The following is an 18,966-nucleotide window of genomic DNA, read 5'->3' on the forward strand; positions in this document are numbered from 1 at the left end:
TAATGGACTTAAAAGTCTCTTTTAAAAAAAAACTTGAGAATTCGTATTGATTCCTATTATGTTATCCTGAAAATGACTAATTAGCTTTGAACACAGCAGATAACCTCTCCTCTGACAAATTTGTCAATGTAGTTTACAGTTTTATAATTTGGATTTTTATTTTGGATTATTATTTTAGACTTTCATTTACACCTACTTCCTCAGATAAGATTACTTAAGATTACATTTCCTTTTGCTTGTCTTCTGTTCCAAATAAATTAATTTTAAATTACTCTTTTTGACAATATTTTTGTGAACTTTCTTCATAACAATACAGAATTACTATGAACCCTTTTTTTTTTCTCTTGATCCTTTACAGGTCAGACTATTTAGCAACGACCTCTTTATGTTGTCATGAAAATGTATAGAGGATAATCTATGACTGAGACATCATTACAATCCACTCATGCTTCAGGCAAACACCAACATTAGTGTGCAGTGATGCACAAGTATCTCTGATATTATCACTACTTCTATCCAAGTTAATTCGCTACTGAAGTATTAGAGACTACTTGAGCCATAAAGTATAACAGATTATTATAAAGTCAGCTTCTGACCTCAAAGTATTTTCAGAGTTGTCTTTTGCAGTGGCCTTCACTCTATTCCTGCAATGCTCACTTTAAGACACTAAAAAAAAGTCTTAAAAAGAGGCTGAGCTGAGACCAGTGCATAAATGTAAACCGTGCACCCCGTGATCCATGGTGAGGTGGATCAGGACTTGGCTGAATGACAGAGCCCAGAGGGTGGTGATCAATGGCACAGAATCAAGTTGGAGGCCTGTGGCCAGTGGAGTTCCACAGAGATCGGTTCTGGGGCCAGTCTTGTTCAACATCTTCATCAACGACCTGGATGAGAGGACAGAGTGTACCCTCAGCAAGTTGGCTGATGACACCAAACTGGGAGGACTGGCCAATTCACCAGAAGGTTGTGCTACAATTCACAGAAGTAGGACTGTAGAAACTATAAAATCATATAAAACAGCTGACATGTTATGAAATTTGTGGAAATTCCAGATTATTTGTTATAGTTTGTTAAAAAGGTGAGAAAAAGTAAAGAGAGCACACAGGTGAAGCCTTTGTCGTCTACCAACACGCTCATAAATTATTTAAGTTAATATCTAACAGAAATGTCTGATACTAAAAATGACAGGAATACTACATTTGAGAAATATCACATTGTGTTGATTCCCAAGGGTCATGAATATGTAAAAATGCAGAATACTGAATTTTATATTACTGAACTTATAAAAGAACTCGTATTTTTGTTAAATGATAACAGACAAAAATTAAGTAGCAGGCAGATAAATATCTAAAAAGGCTACTTCTAAAAAACTAAAAAGAAAATTCTTCCTAAAAATTTCTACTGATCCATGCAAATCAATTCTATTTAATTACCTCACTAACATCACGCCAATTTAACTGGCTTATGAAAAACCCTGAAGTACATTAGCACTTCTGTTCGTACATCAATAATCTTGCTGATTGAGCTACTTGACCTTTTTTTTGCTGATTTCAGTCATCCAGAGGAGTTCTGGGGATAATCTCACTGCAGGTGAAGAAAATCATAAAGTCAAGTCCACTGAGTCATCTTGCAAGCCTAGCTGACTGAACCTGGACCATAGCAGTTTCATGTGTTATTTATATCAGTAATAATGAATGGAACAGTTCCAATATGGACATGGATGTTAATTTGCTATGATATGCTGCTCTGTAGAGCTGAAACCTTTTTTATACTTTCTTTCCTTTCACTACATCCGACTAATTTATTACAACCTCTCTCATTACCTGTGAAGACCTTGAACAACAGCAAAATTGACTGAGAAATTATGGATAGATGTTGTTGTTCATTGGAAATCTGAAGGAAATATAGTAGTAAATATAATCTATTGGTTTTGTTTTACACTAATATTCATGATCTAACACTAATTTCCCTGCCTAAATCTTTACACGAAAATGAAAATTCTAAGTGAATATTATTTATCTAAAATATAAATTATGTCTCTTTTAGAAGAAAATCAAAAGGATATATAACTATTAGAGAATTATCTTCCTCAGCTTGCCTCAAGACCAGTGAAATTTATTCAAAACTGTTAAGTAATAGAATTTCACTGTCAATCTTACTTCAAGAATGCAGTTATTTGTCACCTGAGCAGGACCAGATTATGATAGAATGATTAAAAAGTGAAGAACTATGTATTTTGCACACATAATGTAATTCTCTAATACATCTGTGTACTTATGCTACTTATTGGATTTTATTTAGTTTTTAAAACATAATATTCTATGAATGGATACTTTATTCATTTGTATAGCAAAAAGATGAAATAGAGCCAAGAAGTTACTTTCCATTAGTTAGTCCTACTTTAGATACTAATCAATTTCCATTTCTTCCAAGACATATTTCATATGTGTTTAATTTATTTTCATGCACTTTTATGCACTATTTTCTGAAGAGGTACAGTTATGGTATACAATTGTCTGCATCTTTCAGAGGTCTAGTTTAAAAAGTAATTCAGTAAATGTAATTCACTAAATGCTAAGAATATTATGATAATATTTAGTTTAATTACTTGTCTGAGGGAAATAGTGACTATGATATTCAAGAGAATGCCTCTATATTGTAAGGCTTTGAGATTAATTCTGAGCTCTCCACCAAACCAAGCAAATATGCAGGTACTGTTTCAGTGTAATGTCAGTATGAGAAGGTTAATAATACATAAAAGTACATCTTGCATACCTGCAAACTGAGCAATAATAATGTTTTAAAGGAGGTAGAAAGTATAAGGTTCTATGCAAATTAAAGTTTCTGAACTTTTTCTAGGGATATGACAGGAAAAAGGTTTTTATATGTTTACATTATTTTCCATTAGAATTGGAAAAATAAGACAGTCTTATAAAAAAAAAAATATAAGACACTCAAATTTGTTTTGCAGTACAACTGAAATTTGTCAATAGTATATCACTTGGAAAGTCTGCTACCATTTTTTAAGTTAGGAAATTGTCCAAAAATCTCAGATCATGTCCCATCTAGCAATAAGTTAAAGTTTTTCACTGTTTTTGATTTGTCAGTAGAAACAATCCAACCCTCCCTTCTGCCTCAAACATGCAAGGAACAACTTACATACATCAGCATTTATGATTTCCTTTTCCATCCCTTAAAATATTAAAGGGGGTATGATCTGAAATTACTATTGAAAACCAAGCTTGAGAGTAAAATTCTATTATGACTCTCTAAAAGATATAACATTGATTATAATTTTAGGTGAGTTCAACTTTTATATATGATTTGAAAAATACATTATTTAAAATCGTCTAAACCCAAAATAGATATGAATAAACCAAGGTTCCTATTTTTTTAATGTCTTGAGTTTAACAAAAGTGATAACTGACATGAATTGCAGAAAAAATTTCTGAAGAAATTTTTTAGATTTTTTTCAGACCATTCAAGTTTGTTTCTAAAAGTATTTAATCTTGTAGCTCTACACTACTTTTTTGCAAATTTTTTTTTTTTTTATTCCTATAGCTATATTTCAGGTATAAAAACAGTTCTAAAGGATTTCAACAACAAAATATCTAAATAAAATATATTTATAAATACCCCAAGAAAATACCTTTACTTAAATTACAATTTCCTTGTGTCTTTTCTGCATATTGCCATAATCTGAATTTGCTATTCCAAACATATTCTCAAACATGGAATAGTTCTGGCTGAAACCTTTTTTTTAAACTTTGTTGTGCTTGAATGAACTTTGATGACAAAGCAAGACCTTTGATTTCGAGAAATAACTGAATTAATATTCTTAACTTTCTATAAATGTTCATGAAAGCATGATGTTCTGCAAATATCTGCAAAACACCTGTAAATATTTTAGCTTATTTACTTATCTACAGGAATTCCACTGACAATACAGCAGAAGACAACATCTGGTTTTTTTTATGCATACTACTGAAATCACTGCTTATTTAGCTTAAAAATAAAAGATTTAGTTGCCTCTTCACCTTTTTCTTGACCCTGTTATTGCAGTCTGGTAAGTCATAAAATTCTAATCCATGGTATTAACTAGATCACCTTAGATTTGCTGTTCATTTATAAAAGCACAATGATTACCATCTGACTGGATCTTTGCCATTCCAGCCTCATTTGCTTATTGCTTGTATTGAAGTAAAATATCAGCCTTAATAAATTTTATTTGCATACTAATGAAATGGAAAGAGTAAGTTCTTTCTAATTATCTGTTTTTTGAGTTTTGTGCTTCTTTATTTTAGTTTAGAGCAATACGTTACGATAAACTGTTTGTTTAAAAAAAAAAAAAAGAAAATTAGTGTAATTAAACTTACTGTGTGGTAATCCTCTGTTTTCTTTCACTATTTCCTTCATGTTTTCTTTAACTACTGATAAGCAGAATTTGTTTTTCTATTTTGACCCGCTTAGTTCAAAATCTCAGAAAGTTATTAAACTATAGTGTTTTATACATATAAATATATGTACAAAAGACATGAAATTTACAGTACTATATTGAATAAACTATCCTTTCAATGCCTTTTGACTGAAAAACAGTGCAATAAAGTGTTTTTGATATTCAGTGAAATGGCAGAGTAGAGATTAATTAAAAAAACAAGGAAGCTACATATACACACCAGACTAAAAACAGATCTGATACCTGTTAATGCATTCAGGTTTCCAGGTTATTTGTGAAAATCTGGCAAAGTTAAGGTGACAGAATAATTAAAATTAGTTCTTTCATAATTCAGGGAAAGAAAAAGCTATAAGCCAGATTTTTTAACTACTTAACATCTTCTGTATTAATTTTTCTTTTGTCATACTCCAACAACTGTGTGTGAGTATGAGGCAAAGAAAGCACAGTCAAATGCCTGACCAGATCATTTAGCTTCCCAAATATTGATGCTCTTCTAAAGGCATGTGTAATCTTGTGGAGCAACTGTCTTCTGAATCTTTTTCCCATAAAGCTGAGAAGGTCAGTAATTCAAAATAAGGCCTACATTTTTCTGTAGGTATAATGATTCACAGTCTCAATAATAAATCTTTCCCAGCAAGACCAGAATAACAAATGAGAGGACTTTGTTTATGAACAACCAGCATGAAATACTGATCTCATTGCAGAATAAACCAGAACCTTATCTCAGCAGTGATATAATCTCCCAGTCTGGGAAAGGGCTCTTCCACGGATCATGATTGTAAAATAATATATCTGGAAACATCTTGTATTTGCAAATGAAACAGTCTGTAATGCCAAACTTTATCTGATAACTCATCATGAAAATTATTTGCAACAAAGGCACGTTCTTGATGGCCCAGGTTACATATTAATTCCTGTCAAGAATTAGTAATCAATGACGTTATATTATAATACCATTAATGATACCATTATATTATCAACAATAAATAAATTAAATAGTATAATTAATTATATTATTAATTAATTATATTAATTCTTATGATTAAGTCCTTAAATACTTCTGTCCCAATCAGACTTTTTCAAACCTTGAGCAGAACTGTGAGCTTAACCAGGATATTTTTTGTTTCTTCTCTTGTTTGCTTTCTGGATTTTTAAGTTTTGTTAGGTTTTCCTTTTTTGTTTTGTTTAATGTACTTTGATGTGAAAAGACATATTTTTTAAAAAGCATCTCCTCTACAATATATTTTTGCATCACATGCGCACAGTGGTGGAAGCAGCAGAGCAAACCAGCCTAGTTTTCCCTTTCAGGATCTATAATTTTACAACATAGTTTTCCCTTTCAGGATCTATAATTTTACAACATAGTTCAGTGTTAGAGTATATAGTTATAAGGACACTAAGAACCCCTTTCTTCTTTTTGCATAGATATAAATGTTTACTATTTCCTTTTTCTAGAGGACATGTTAATGGTGAATTTCTAATTCAGCTGTACTCCCAGATTCATTTCAGAGTCACAACTTTGTTGAATACAGTTTCTATTTGACCATTTTTCTTCTAAACACTTTTAACTCACCCTGTAAAGGTGCTTATTTCAATAGAGAAATTGATTACTATATGTCTGTGTAATTGCTTTGCCATGCTTATTTACTTTTTTACAAATCTTCATAGTATTTACACATTTCATCATAAAAGATTTATGTCTAAAACAAGAGTATTGAACAGGGTTGGCCTTCAAGTTTCCTCTGAACTTCTGTGAGAACTGCTTTAGACAGTAATGAGAAATGCTTTTTGAGATCAACCATCCATTTCATTTGGACTGTATTAATATTGTGCTATTATTTGAAGTTAAAATGTCATACAAAATTAAGCTAAAACTCAGATCTGACAAATACTAAATCCATGAATTTATGTCTACTAACCACAAACAATTTATTCAAGGTCTTATAAGATTTATTTTTAGTGTTACTAGTTTTTTGCTTAATTACTGTTACTTGACTTTTTTAGCTACTTTTCCATTATTGCAAGCAGAGTTGACATCAGAGTAACTACTATAGCAGTTAGCAGAACTATCCATTGGCTGTGCTTGAGTATTATGTATTTGCAAACTTCAGGAAAACAACACACTAATAATAAGTGAAATTGATTCCTAGCTGTTACCACTTTCTTCAGCTGCTAATGGACTGAATCATTATGTAGTTCAATAATATTATTTTCCTCTACAGACAGCTGAAACATAATCTTAACATAATGTTTCTGTTTTACTAATCTGTCTCTGCTGTCATTGTTTTTCTTCATTTAAACCCTATACTATTTTTTTTAACTATATATTCTCCCCTCAGTCCTTCTAACTTATCTTATTAATTTTCTACATTTAGTAAAGGCAAAGCTATACAAGTAAAGAATTATTCTCTCCTTCAACACAATTTCCCACATTCCCAATTTCAGAAGTTTCCTGCTAATTTCTACATATTCTTTGTCATTTGAAGCAGTGTAGGTTTATAAGTATATTTGTTTTATTTCTTTACTGATGAATTATAACAATTTGACTAAGTAATCTGTGTAAAAAAGCTATGGTTTTTCCCTGTCAAAATTATGTTCAATTTTGCCTAATTTTGGCACTTTAAGAATGAAAGGTATTATTGGTCCATGATCTGCATGTCTAAATTGAATGTTAGAGGGTCACAATCACTCCCAAATATTAACTTTGAATAAAACCAAATTATTCATTCAAGCAAAGTAGACAATTATCTATATTAAAGGCAAAGCCATTTAAAATTATCAGTCAATTTATTTTGAAACTGTAATGATGTATTCACTGCTTCCATGAGATCACTGACAACAGAGAGAGATTCAATTTATCTTCTCTTAATAACAGATGTTTTATCCAGTCTATATAGTTCAACAATTATTTCTTCTGTGAAAAACTCATTTGTTCATAATCATGTGTGCAGAACAACTTGCTTTGTTCCACCCAAGTATGACTTTCATATATATACCTTACACATAGAGTCGAATAGACCCTTGCAAATTCATAAAAAAGCTAAATATAAATTCAACACAGAAAACATGTTTTTTTCCTTCAGCAAGTGCTGAATCTCTACATTTACTGAAGAAGATTTAACTGAAGACTAAGTTATTTAAGATTGATTTATTGAATATCAAAGAAATAATTCATGTTACCTTATCTACCCAATTCTATAGAATTCTATCTGAATGGACAAAAATTTCATAACTGAAGAGTCTAGTCCTGTTATTAAATCACAAAAATGTTTGAACATGGCCAATAAATAACACACTCAAATCTGTGCCCTGTTGAGTGCTTTGAACCTCAACTGAGAAGGCAGCAAGCTAGCAGTTTTATTATTAGTTAACCTGCTGCTTTGTATCTGCAAGAGATGGAAAGATACCAAATATAAAGCTATGTGCATTACTAGTATCTTCTCATACTACAGGACACTGTGAAAGAAATGATAAATCTAAAAAATGCATGCTAATGTGGGACAAACAACTGTATGGTACATGAGAAAAGACAAATGCTAAATAAGGTTCTAAATATACAATTTTGTGAAAATTAAGATACTGTTTGAGGTAAACTCATGTGTTAAGATTCCAAGAGCTAATACTACTTCAAATTAAGGTATATAATTTTCTTTACTATCATAGCTTAATTCAAAAAAGTAGTTCATACTTACCAAATTTTCACCCTAGGATAAGGAAATAGATTGAAATATTTCTTCTTCACTATAGATTTTCTGTCTGTACATAGCAAATGTTCCAGTAAATCAAGGATAACCAAGAACAGAAATGGTTTTGTCAGTGTAATGTATTCTCACGTTTTAATTTACATACATATCAACTATATACCTTGATATATTTCATTGGAGTCTCACTGAACTGCAACTTCACAACTGTTTCGTTTTTAATTCCATGTGGGTAATAGTTAAAAAGAAGCCAATGGTCATAGCCAAAAGGTGGGAAGTTGGGCTTCATAACTTGAACTTATACTACAGTGTGGCACACCATTGCTTTCCAAACACGTAAGGTGATTTGAAGCAGCAACATATGACTTTGGATAGCTAAACTGGTTCAATTTAAACCCAGATTTTAACTGTTTTTAAAGCCATAATTTTAAAACACACTGTTCTTTTGATATGTAAACAAAAGAGATTTTGTTTACCAACATCATATGTTGGTTAACAGTAGGTGGATCAAGAGCTGACTGAATGACAGAGCCCAGAGGGTGGTAATCAGTGGCACAGAATCAAGTTGAAGGCAAGTGTTCAGTGGAGATCCATAGGGATTGGATCTGGGGCCAGTCTTGTTCAACGTCTTCATCATCGACCTGGATGAGGGGACAGAGTGTACCGACAGCAAGTTCGCTGATGACACCCAACTGGGAGGACTGGCTGATTCCTCAGAAGGCTGTGCTGCCATTCAGCGGGATCTTGACCGTCTTGAGAGTTGGGTAGAGAGGAACCTCATGAGGTTCAACAAAGACAGGTGCAGAGTCCTGCATCTGGGAAGGAACAACCTCATGCACCAGGACAGGCTGGGGGTCAAACTGCTGCAGCTCTGCAGAGAGAGACCTGGGAGTCCTGATTGGTAATAAACTAACCATGAGCCAGCAATGTGCCCTCATGGCCAAGAAGGCCAATGGCATCCTAGGATGCATCAAGAAGAGTGTGGCCAGCAGGTCAAGGGAGGTTCTTCTCCCCCTCTCCTCTGCCCTGGTGAGGTCTCATCTGGAGTACTGTGTCCAGTTCTGGGCTCCTCAGCTCAAGAGGTACTGGGAAGTGCTGGAGAGAGTCCAGCACAGGGCCACCAAGATGATCAGGGGAATGGAACATCTTTCATACCAGGAAACGCTGCGGGAACTGGGGCTGTTTACTCTGGAGAAGAGGAGATTGAGGGGAGATCTTATTAACATTTATAAATATCTAAAGGGTGGGTGTCAGGAGGTTGGGACATCCCTTTTTTCTATAGTAGCTAGCAACAGGACATGGGGTAATGGGATGAAGCTGGAACACAAAAAGTTCCACTTAAATAGAAGAAAGAACTATTTCACTGTGAGAGTGATGGAGCAGTGGCACAGGCTGCCCAGAGGAGTTGTGGAGTCTCCTTCCTTGGAGGTCTTCAAGATCCGCCTGGACATGTTCCTATGCGACCTGATCTAGGTGACCCTGCTTCTGCAGGGGTGTTGGACTAGATGATCTCCAAAAGTCCCTTCCAACTCCTCTAATTCTATGATTCTATGATCCTATTGCCACATGTTAATAAAATCCTTCCTGAAGATATTTATTCTTCCTAAGCATTAACACTGTAATGTTAAGACCAAGAACCTTGCCAATATGCTGAGGGAAAAATGAATAAAAATTGCATATAGCATGTTACAGACAGGAATGACTGAGCTCCTGGGTACTTCTCTAATGAGGTTGAACTGAGATTTCTCAGTATTTCAGTGTTATTTTTTTATCTTTTTATTATTCAAAGTATTTCCACGTATTTTTGACAGGACTTTGAACATAATTGCTTGTGAGAAATACATCACAAACAGCACAAACCTAGTGTGATATGTCTTGACTTTTAATTTTTTTTTATATAAGTTTTTATAGAATTTAGTAGATAATGTCAAAAAGATTCATGATAGATGCACTTCACACAGAAAGCAGAAGACTGTTGCAATTAGAAAAAGAAAATATGTTTACAGTGACTAAAAGGAATTAAAAATTTCTCATCCCTATAGTAGTCTTGACATAAAATGAAAGATTTGAGTTGCCATTAGACTTCAGATAAAATTTAAAAAAAATTAATAGTCTCCAGATATCCTGACATATAGCAGTGTTTAAAATTTTCAGCCAAATTGACCAAAAGGACTAAAAACATGTGTTTACTTAGTATAGCAAAGAAAAATATAAATGTTTACAAAGCTTTCAGATGTTTTATGTAGATATATAACATAAATAATAACCTAATATGTGTTTCCTTCTCTTTAGTAAAAATTGGGTCATATATCAATGAATAAGCATAATAAAACGCTAGATTCGGTGAAGGGATAAAATTACAATAATAAAGATTTCAAATTGCCAGGAAAAAGAAGACAATTTCTTAAACTTACTTCCTTAACATGTGTTTCTGTCTCTCCAAATGGAATCTGCATTGTCTTTTATTTCATTAGAGAATGACATAAAATAACACTAATATGTTTGCACTTTTTCTAGTTATCCGAAAGAAAAAAAAAGATACTACATTCTAGGTTTGTTAAAAAACAAACAAACAAACAAAATAATAATTTTATTTGAGAAGTAGGCACCCATGTATATCCAAAATTGTCTACACTTTATGCAGGATAAATCCTTTACACTAAAATTAGTGAAACACTCAGAAATGTCTGAACATACAATTTTATCATGTTGCAAGGTCAATTCTTAGAGATTGTTTTACCTTCTAATTTTCTTTAAAACAATCAATAGATTTATCTCTATCCCAAATAACCCAGATTATGCTCACTATGTATCATTTCAACATTATGCTCGTGCTCAGGTACAAAGATAGTTTAAAAATCTTGTAAAAAAACTCAGACATCAATCACCCAATATTAAACACTTACCTTCTCTTCGATTAAGCCTTGCAAATCCAGGGCTGTGACTGTTTGACAGCTCTGTTGAACTGCTGAATGATGACTGAGGCAAAGCAGACACCAATTGATCATCACAATTATCTGTCAGTGAAAAATATCATATTCAGGTTAATACAATTATCACCACTTATTGGAACTGTAATCAAAGAGAACACTAGAAAAATACCTGAATCAACTCTGTAACTGAGAGCAACAGATTTTTAAAAACATCCTTCTGTATCATACATTAAATTTTTAGTATTGAGGCAGCATTTTTAATACCCAAGACGTCATTAAACTACCAGGGTATAGTTTATTATGCTTCAGCTGGTTGTACTTGCCCACTTCCAATCTAACTTCTGAGATCATACTGATTAATGGTTCACAGCTCACTCACTATCATTGACATGGATAGCAACTGACACCTAGGCTTGGCTCTAGCATGAAGCTCTTGCTACATGCTCTTTTTTTCTTCAGAGCTGATGCCAGGACAGGTCTGTACAAACACATTAAATACAAAATACCACAAAGCAAATGAACAATAATAATAATAAAAAAATCCCTTTTAAGTACGGTAAGAATGTCAAAATGGAAACACTTTTGCTTTGACAATGGTGTGCACAATTGATAAAGACACAGCACAAAATCATTGCACAGCTATTAGTAAGCAAGTCCTAACATCATACAGAATGAAACCTGAGTGTTTTAGAAAAAGAAGACTTAAATGCAGTTCACAATCAATGATGCATAAGCAAGCAAATGCTAATCAATATTTGAGATGTTAAATGCCTCTCCAGCTCAATTATTATACAGAGCATGTGTTTATTCTCCATTTAAATTTGAAAAATATAAATTGAGAATCAATATCTATTCTAGTTTTAGCTGAAAGAAGACTGACTTTAAAACACTAAAAGTGTAAGCAATTTTTTGCTACCTATACCATGCTGGGATCTGTTATTTAGGAAACAAGAGGAAATTATGTAAACTTAGTTTTTATGAAATTCTTTTTAGGACAAACTGTGTTATCTGGATGCAACTGGTAAGTGGCAAATCACAGATGAGTTCTTCTTCTAATCATTTTGTCTACCAGATTTCCACTATCAAAATCACGTATAGTAATAAGTATGAAATTTTTTTCTGACTTAGCTATAATAGTTTTGAATAATTATGGAGATTTCTAATTAGCAGTAAAATTTTATATATATATATAAATTTCTATATGCATTTTTATCATCCTCAATTTTTTTTCTGCTGCTGAAGTTGGTTCATTTGATTTAAGCAAACTCTTCCTAAAGTGGTGGTTTGATACTGACCATGGCTGCTATGGTTAAAAATTGTCTAGCTGTAAGCTCATTTTTCACTTCATAATCCATGGACTAGATTTTTAAAGATGAAAGAGGTTGTGCTACTTGGGACAAACTGTCTGACTAGTAAGCATAGAAGAAAAATGTAAGGGAAACAAGATTTCATCTCATAAGCAAATGCATCGCACTGGTAAGTCTTTAGAAAAGGATCTCATTAGTGAAAGATTTCTTTACAGCACAGAAAATAAAAAGAATTTATCAGTCATCAGCTGCACCAGATAGAATATGAATACTGTTGTGTTTCACACTGAAAGCTACTTACACTGCTCATGCAAAGGAGCACTTCCAGTGCCCCTGATCCTTTTTCTACTGTCAAAACCTACATTGTAAGCCTTGATACCAAGATTGCTTGTAACAGGGTGAGGGCTGCAGTGCAGCCTGTAAAGAGTTCTCAGACTTTTCCCTGGCTTTGAGGTTCAGACCCACCTCCTCAAGCTGGGCCAATCTGGCATCTCTGACATCACTATTTAAGGACAGGAATTAAGTACATAGGAGATGGAAGGGAAAGATAAGATGGAAGCAAATATTTGGACCCTGTAGCCAGGAAAAAGACAGGAGAGATGCCAGACCAGAGACATCCTTGTAGCCCATGATGAGAAGCAGAGATCCTGTGTCAGAGAGGTAGAGAGCTGGAGGCTCCGGGTCAGATGAAGAAAGTAGTTTAGACCCCAATCTGGAGAAGATGAACTGGGGTTGCAGTGGCACATTGGAGCAGCCTGTGCATGGCTGCCTGGTGTGTGGGAGACCCTGAGCTGGAGCAAGGGAGAACTGATGAGGAGCACTTCTCCTCAGGAGTGTGACAAGCTGCAAGAGACATCAGGAAAAGACTGACTGCACTCCTCCATTGCCTGCCCCAGCACTGCTTATAGGGGGAGGAGGTAATGACACTGGGCTCAAGGCTCTGATTCTGGGAAGATAGAAGGGGTGAGAGAAAAGTGATCTTAAAGAGCTGGTTGCACTTCCAACGTTTGTCCTACTCTGTATTATTTTTCTGTTGGATATTTCTGTTTGTTATATTTTGGTTTGAGGAGGATTAAATTCTATTTCTTTTCTTCCCCAAGTTGAGTAGCCTGGTCTGTTTTGTCCCAGACCATAAGCAGACACTAAGCCCTCCCTGTCCTTTGGGAGTTCCAAAGTCTGTGGTACTGAAGTCTAATTGTGGTCTTTTGTCCCTGGATGGACCTAAACTATGACAAGAAAAAAATTAAGAGGAGAGAACAGAAAGGCACTTTCCCTCAAATATATGTCCGTGATCTAAAATCTAGGTTTGAGTTGAAAGTGACTTTTAAAGGTCATGTAGGCCAGCCCCCTACAATCAGCAGGGATATCTTCAACTAGGTCAGGTTTCTCAGAGTCCAGTCCACTCTGGCGTTGAATTCTTCCAGGGGTGAGATATCTTCCACCTCTCTGTCCAATCTGTTCCAGTGTTTCACCAACCTTATTCTGAAATATTTATTTCTTATATCTAGTCTAAATCTACTTTCTCTTACTTTAAAAACACTACACTTTGACTTATCTCTACACATTTCTCAGAAACTCATCTATTGCTTTAAGATGCTGCCAAGAGAACTGATTGAACATTTATATAGTATTTATCCTATAATAATTTATATCACTCTCAATTGAGACTAGAAAGGTACATAAACAGTTGAATATACACAAGATGTTATTAAAAATCCAACAGTGCAAGACATTTGTTTTTGCTTTTATACAATACTGATTCAAGAGAAATGAGCAATGCATCACAAACAGATCTACTCTGAATAGTCATTTATCTTTACAACAGCTGCTATGCTTTTTTTCAGGAAAATAACTTCATATAAACTCTTTTTTTTTATTGCTTAATACATACTGCTTAAAACATGTTCTTGTCGCAGCTTAAAGTGTGCAATGTGATTCAAAATGTAGTGACAATCCCAGAATTGAATCTAAAATGTTTTGTAAAAATTGACAGGAACCAGGTGGTCAGTATAGAATTTAATAATAGCGAATGAAAACATAATCTGGACCACATGAAAAAGTTATATTGTTTCACCTACTGTGGAAAATGTACTAGAAAATGAAAAACTGAATTCAGTGTTCTCTCACATGTTACTGGTCATTTCTCTTAGATACCCTTTCTCCATGCATCAGTATAGATTTCACCGCAGAAGATAACCTAGTATAATTCATAATTTTAAAAGGCTAGGATTGGATAATGTAGGATACTGAAACAACTGCTGTTTGAAAAATTGTATGAAATTAGCAGTATTTGATAGGATAAAAAGGCATTACTCTGTGAATAAGAGGTGAAAAGTGATACCATAATTTACATAGATCATGCCATATGATCTTCAGCAGATGGAGTTCAAATAGCATATCACGGAGTAACACAGTTATCACAGTTATAACACTTGTTTCATAAATAAATTTTGTGTCTTCAACCAAAGCAATAGATGACTAAAATAAAACACTGAAAAAAATATTAGAATACTGGGACAACGTGGGATTTATTTCTGCAAAATGCATAAATGTATCTTGTCATTTCCATGTCAAAAAAAACCACAATGTCATTTACAGGTGTAAACTTTCTTTGTTCATTTGCAATAGCAAAAATATATGGCATTGGTTTTAGGTTGAATTTAACATTCAGAGTGCTGTTTGTCATCTGATTTTCAGCTTGGTCTATAATATAGACTCAGACTTTCATGCATTTCATTTTCAGGGCAAACTTTGTCTGAAAATGCAAATGTGAGTCCACTGCTCAATTACTACAAGTAGATATACAGGAAAGATTGAGTTTCTAATTATCTAGAAAGTACCTGTATTACATTGAGATATTTTATTTATTCAAGACATATCTTAATTCAAACTAAAACATCCCAACAGCAACACATACACATAACATTTTACTTAATTTTTTAGGACATTAATTCAAGCTATTATATCTTATTCCCTTTTTTCCCCCTTAAAATCCAGTTTACTCAATAAATAATAACTATCAATGTCTAAATGAAGTATTGGATTTCTTGTAAAGCAGGATGTATTTAGCAAAGAAGGGAAAAAATATTATAAAGGCAAACTTTTCTGAAAACCTACTAAGTTCTGCAGCTTTATCAAGGACTCAGAAAATAATGAGTGCCTAATAAGCAAAGTAATAAACTTTTTAACATTAAGAAAAAGAATGTGTAATAGTAATACAAATGAAAATAAAAGAAAACAATAAAAACATTAAAAAAATGTTTATCAATCTTTCCCCAACTCAGGATTACTCAACACCTTATCATCAGATAGGCAGATTCTCTAAGGACAATTGTAAACGTAGTCTTAGTGGAGCACAGTAGGAGAAATAGTAACTCTGGGAATCTCTAAGAAGTTTATACTAATGTTTATCTTACCCCTACAGGTAAAATTGCAACACTTAGTACATTAATATTTGAATAAATGACTATTACTTATAAAAAAACATCATGAGTGAGGGTTTTAACATGCTATCGTACCGTATCACTACAACTACTACTTGCTTAAACCTAAAAAAAAAAAGGTGAGACAAAAACTACACTCCAATAGTTATTTATTACATTTATGATTGAGTTATGTGAACTTCAAAGCATGCCTTTTCCTACTGTTGTGAAGATTAAATATCCTTGAGCCCACCTAATGTTTTCAACGGTAGAGTTTATTTTCCCTAAGACTATGCACATATCTCACTTTACTTATTAGAACCTTTAAATATGTTAATTGTGGTAATTTAATCTTCCTTCCATGTGCAGGCTTGTAATTAGTTTCAAAAGAGTCATTGAATTTAATGAGATTCATGCGACACAGATAAAGAGATATGTGCCTCTTCTACTATTGCTGAGAGAGATATTGACCATTATTATGATCCCCATTATGGTGTGCTCATCATCAATAAGGGTAAGAATAATGAAGATAAGTCGATAGATTTTCAAACAACTAGATCAGGTTAGTTACAGGCCTTCTAGCTATGCAATGCACAATGTCACTTGGTATGAAACTGGTCTGTAGTTGCTGCTGCTGTATGCTTCCCCTTGCATTTACTTCCTGATCATGGAAAAGCTATTTTTGTTCACAGAGCCTAAGCACTTCTTGATCTTGGGTATACTACTGTCTGTTTGTAGATAAGAGTTTGAAAACAACTAGAAAAGGTGGACTGTTTCCTACACGCCTTTCTGAGCTCCTTGAAGCAATACTTAGCCACTCCTGTTTCTCTTTTTCACTCTTCAGTTCATTTTGTGGAACTCTCTTAGACATTTCCATATATCTTATTTGAAATGGACATAGCAGCCATAGAAGCTCACAATGCTTTGCTTTGATGAGGTTTTCTAGCTATTTTCAGCTGCTTACTACTTTGAAAGCTGTTAACCTCTCAAGTTGAAATTTTATTGGTGATTGGCCCAGGCTTATTCTTTTTTTGTCAGTTGGATTTTTTTGTTTGTTTAAACATGAGTTTTCAGCAATTGATTTCAACTATATCTTGGATGGGGTTGGAGGAAGAACAAAGGGAGATTATTACATAAGATGAACAGTTTCTCTGACAATGTAAACACTGATTGACCAAGGAAGTAACCTCATAGCAGAACTGAATCTTTTAATTTGAAACAAAACCTTCCAGTTTCCTAATAAAACTTTTAGTCTTGTCATACTGCAGTTTACATGATTTCTTCACAGAATTCTGACACTTAGCAGTCAATTGTTCCTAATATACCATTCATATCAGGCATATGATCACAGAATCATAGGATCTTAAGTGTTGGAAGGGACCTTTAGAAATCATCTAGTCCAACCCCCCTGCCAGAGCAGGACTACCTAGAATAAGTCACAAAGGAACTCATTCAGGTGGGTTCTGAATGTCTCCAGAGGAGAGTCCACAACCCATTTGGACAGCCTGTTCCAGTGCCCAATTCACCCTCATAGTGAAGAAATTCTTCCTTGTGTTCCTTTGGAACCATTGCCCCTTGTCCTGTCACTGGACATCATTGAGAAGAGCCTGGCTCCATCCTCCTGACACTCACTCTTTACATATTTATAAACATTAATGTGGTCACCCCTAAGTCTTCTCTTCTACAAGCTCCAGAGCCTCAACCTTTCATCATATGGGAGATGCTCCACTCCCTTCATCATCTTTGTATCCTTGCACTGAACTCTCTTCAGCAGCTCCCTGTCCTTCTTGAACTGAGGGGCCAAGAACTGGACACAATATTCCAGATGTGGTCTCACGAGGGCAGAGTAGAGGGGTAAGGAGAACCTCTCTCAAACCTATTGCCCACAGCCCTTCTAATATGCCTCAGGATTCTGGTGGCCTTGGCTATGAGGGCACATTACTGGGTCATGGTCATCCTGCTGTTCACCAGGCCCCCAGGTTCCTTTCCCCTGTACTGCTAAGAGTTCATTCCTTAACCTGTCTTGTTACCTGGGGTTCTTCTTTCCCAGATGCAAGACTCTACACTAGCCCTTGTTCAATTTCAATACATTTGTCTTTGCCTGACTCTCCAGCCTATCCAGGTCTCGTTGGATTGCAGCATAGCCTTCTGGTGTGTCAGGCACTCCCCCAGCCTAGTATCATCAGCAAACTTGCTGACAGTGCCCTCTGTTCCCTCATCAAGGTCATTAATGAATATATGGAAGAGTATCGGTCCCAGCATTGACACCTCAGGGAATCCACTAGACACAAGACTCCCTCCCCCATTGATCACAACTCTCTGTCTTCAACCACAGTCCACCTCACTGTCTGATCATCGAGCCCACACTGTCTCCGTTTTGCTGTAAGGATGCTGAGGGAGACGGTGTCAAATGCTTTACAACATTCACTGCACCACCACCATCTATTCACCTGGTTACATCTTCATAAAAGGCTATCAGGTTGGTCAAATGTGACTTCTCTTTGACAAAACCATGTTGACTACTCCTAATGACCCTCTTGTCTTTTCAATGCCTGGAGATAGCACCCAGGATAAGTTGTTCTATCACCTTTCCAGGGATAGAGGTGAAGTTGACCTGTCTGTAGTTATCTGAGTCCTCTTTCTTGCCCTTTTTGAAGACAGTAGTGACATTTGCTCTCCTCCAGCCTTTAGGCACCTCTCCTGTTCTCCATGACTTGCTGAAGGTGATGGAGAGTGGTTGAGCAATGACTTCTGCCATCTCCCTCACACCCGCAGGTGCATCCCATCAGGGCCCATGGATTTGTGTACATCCAGTTTGTTCAACTGATCCTTAACCCAGTCCTCATCAACCAAAACAAAACTCCTCCTTTAACCTTACTTCCTCTAGAGTCTGAGGCTCCTGAGGACAGTCTCCAGCAGTACATACAGAAGCAAGGAAGGCAGTCAGTAACTCTGCCTTCTCTGTATCCTTTGAGGCACTCGTCTCATTTAACAGTGGCCCTACATTGCCTCTAGTGTTAGTTTTGTTTTCAATGTATTTGAAGAAACTCATTTTGTTGTCTTCGACCTCCCTTACAAGGCAACCTTCAATATTTTTCATGATTCATATATATAGCTAGGAATTAGGCTTTCCTGGGGGGTGATGGA

At 34.8% G+C, this 18,966-nt stretch overlaps 1 protein-coding gene across 1 annotated transcript in view; it reads right to left on the reverse strand.

Annotated features, from left to right (window-relative positions):
- The window catches only part of CNTNAP4 (contactin associated protein family member 4), a 227,766-nt gene that overhangs the window by 162,971 nt on the left and 45,829 nt on the right, over positions 1-18,966 (reverse strand). The window contains exon 2 of the mRNA XM_062017669.1: positions 11,064-11,174. Coding sequence (XP_061873653.1) covers positions 11,064-11,174 — 111 coding nt within the window. The remainder of the gene's footprint in view (positions 1-11,063; positions 11,175-18,966) is intronic.

Source organism: Colius striatus, chromosome Z, assembly GCF_028858725.1.
Source record: "Colius striatus isolate bColStr4 chromosome Z, bColStr4.1.hap1, whole genome shotgun sequence".
Lineage (NCBI taxonomy): Eukaryota > Metazoa > Chordata > Aves > Coliiformes > Coliidae > Colius > Colius striatus.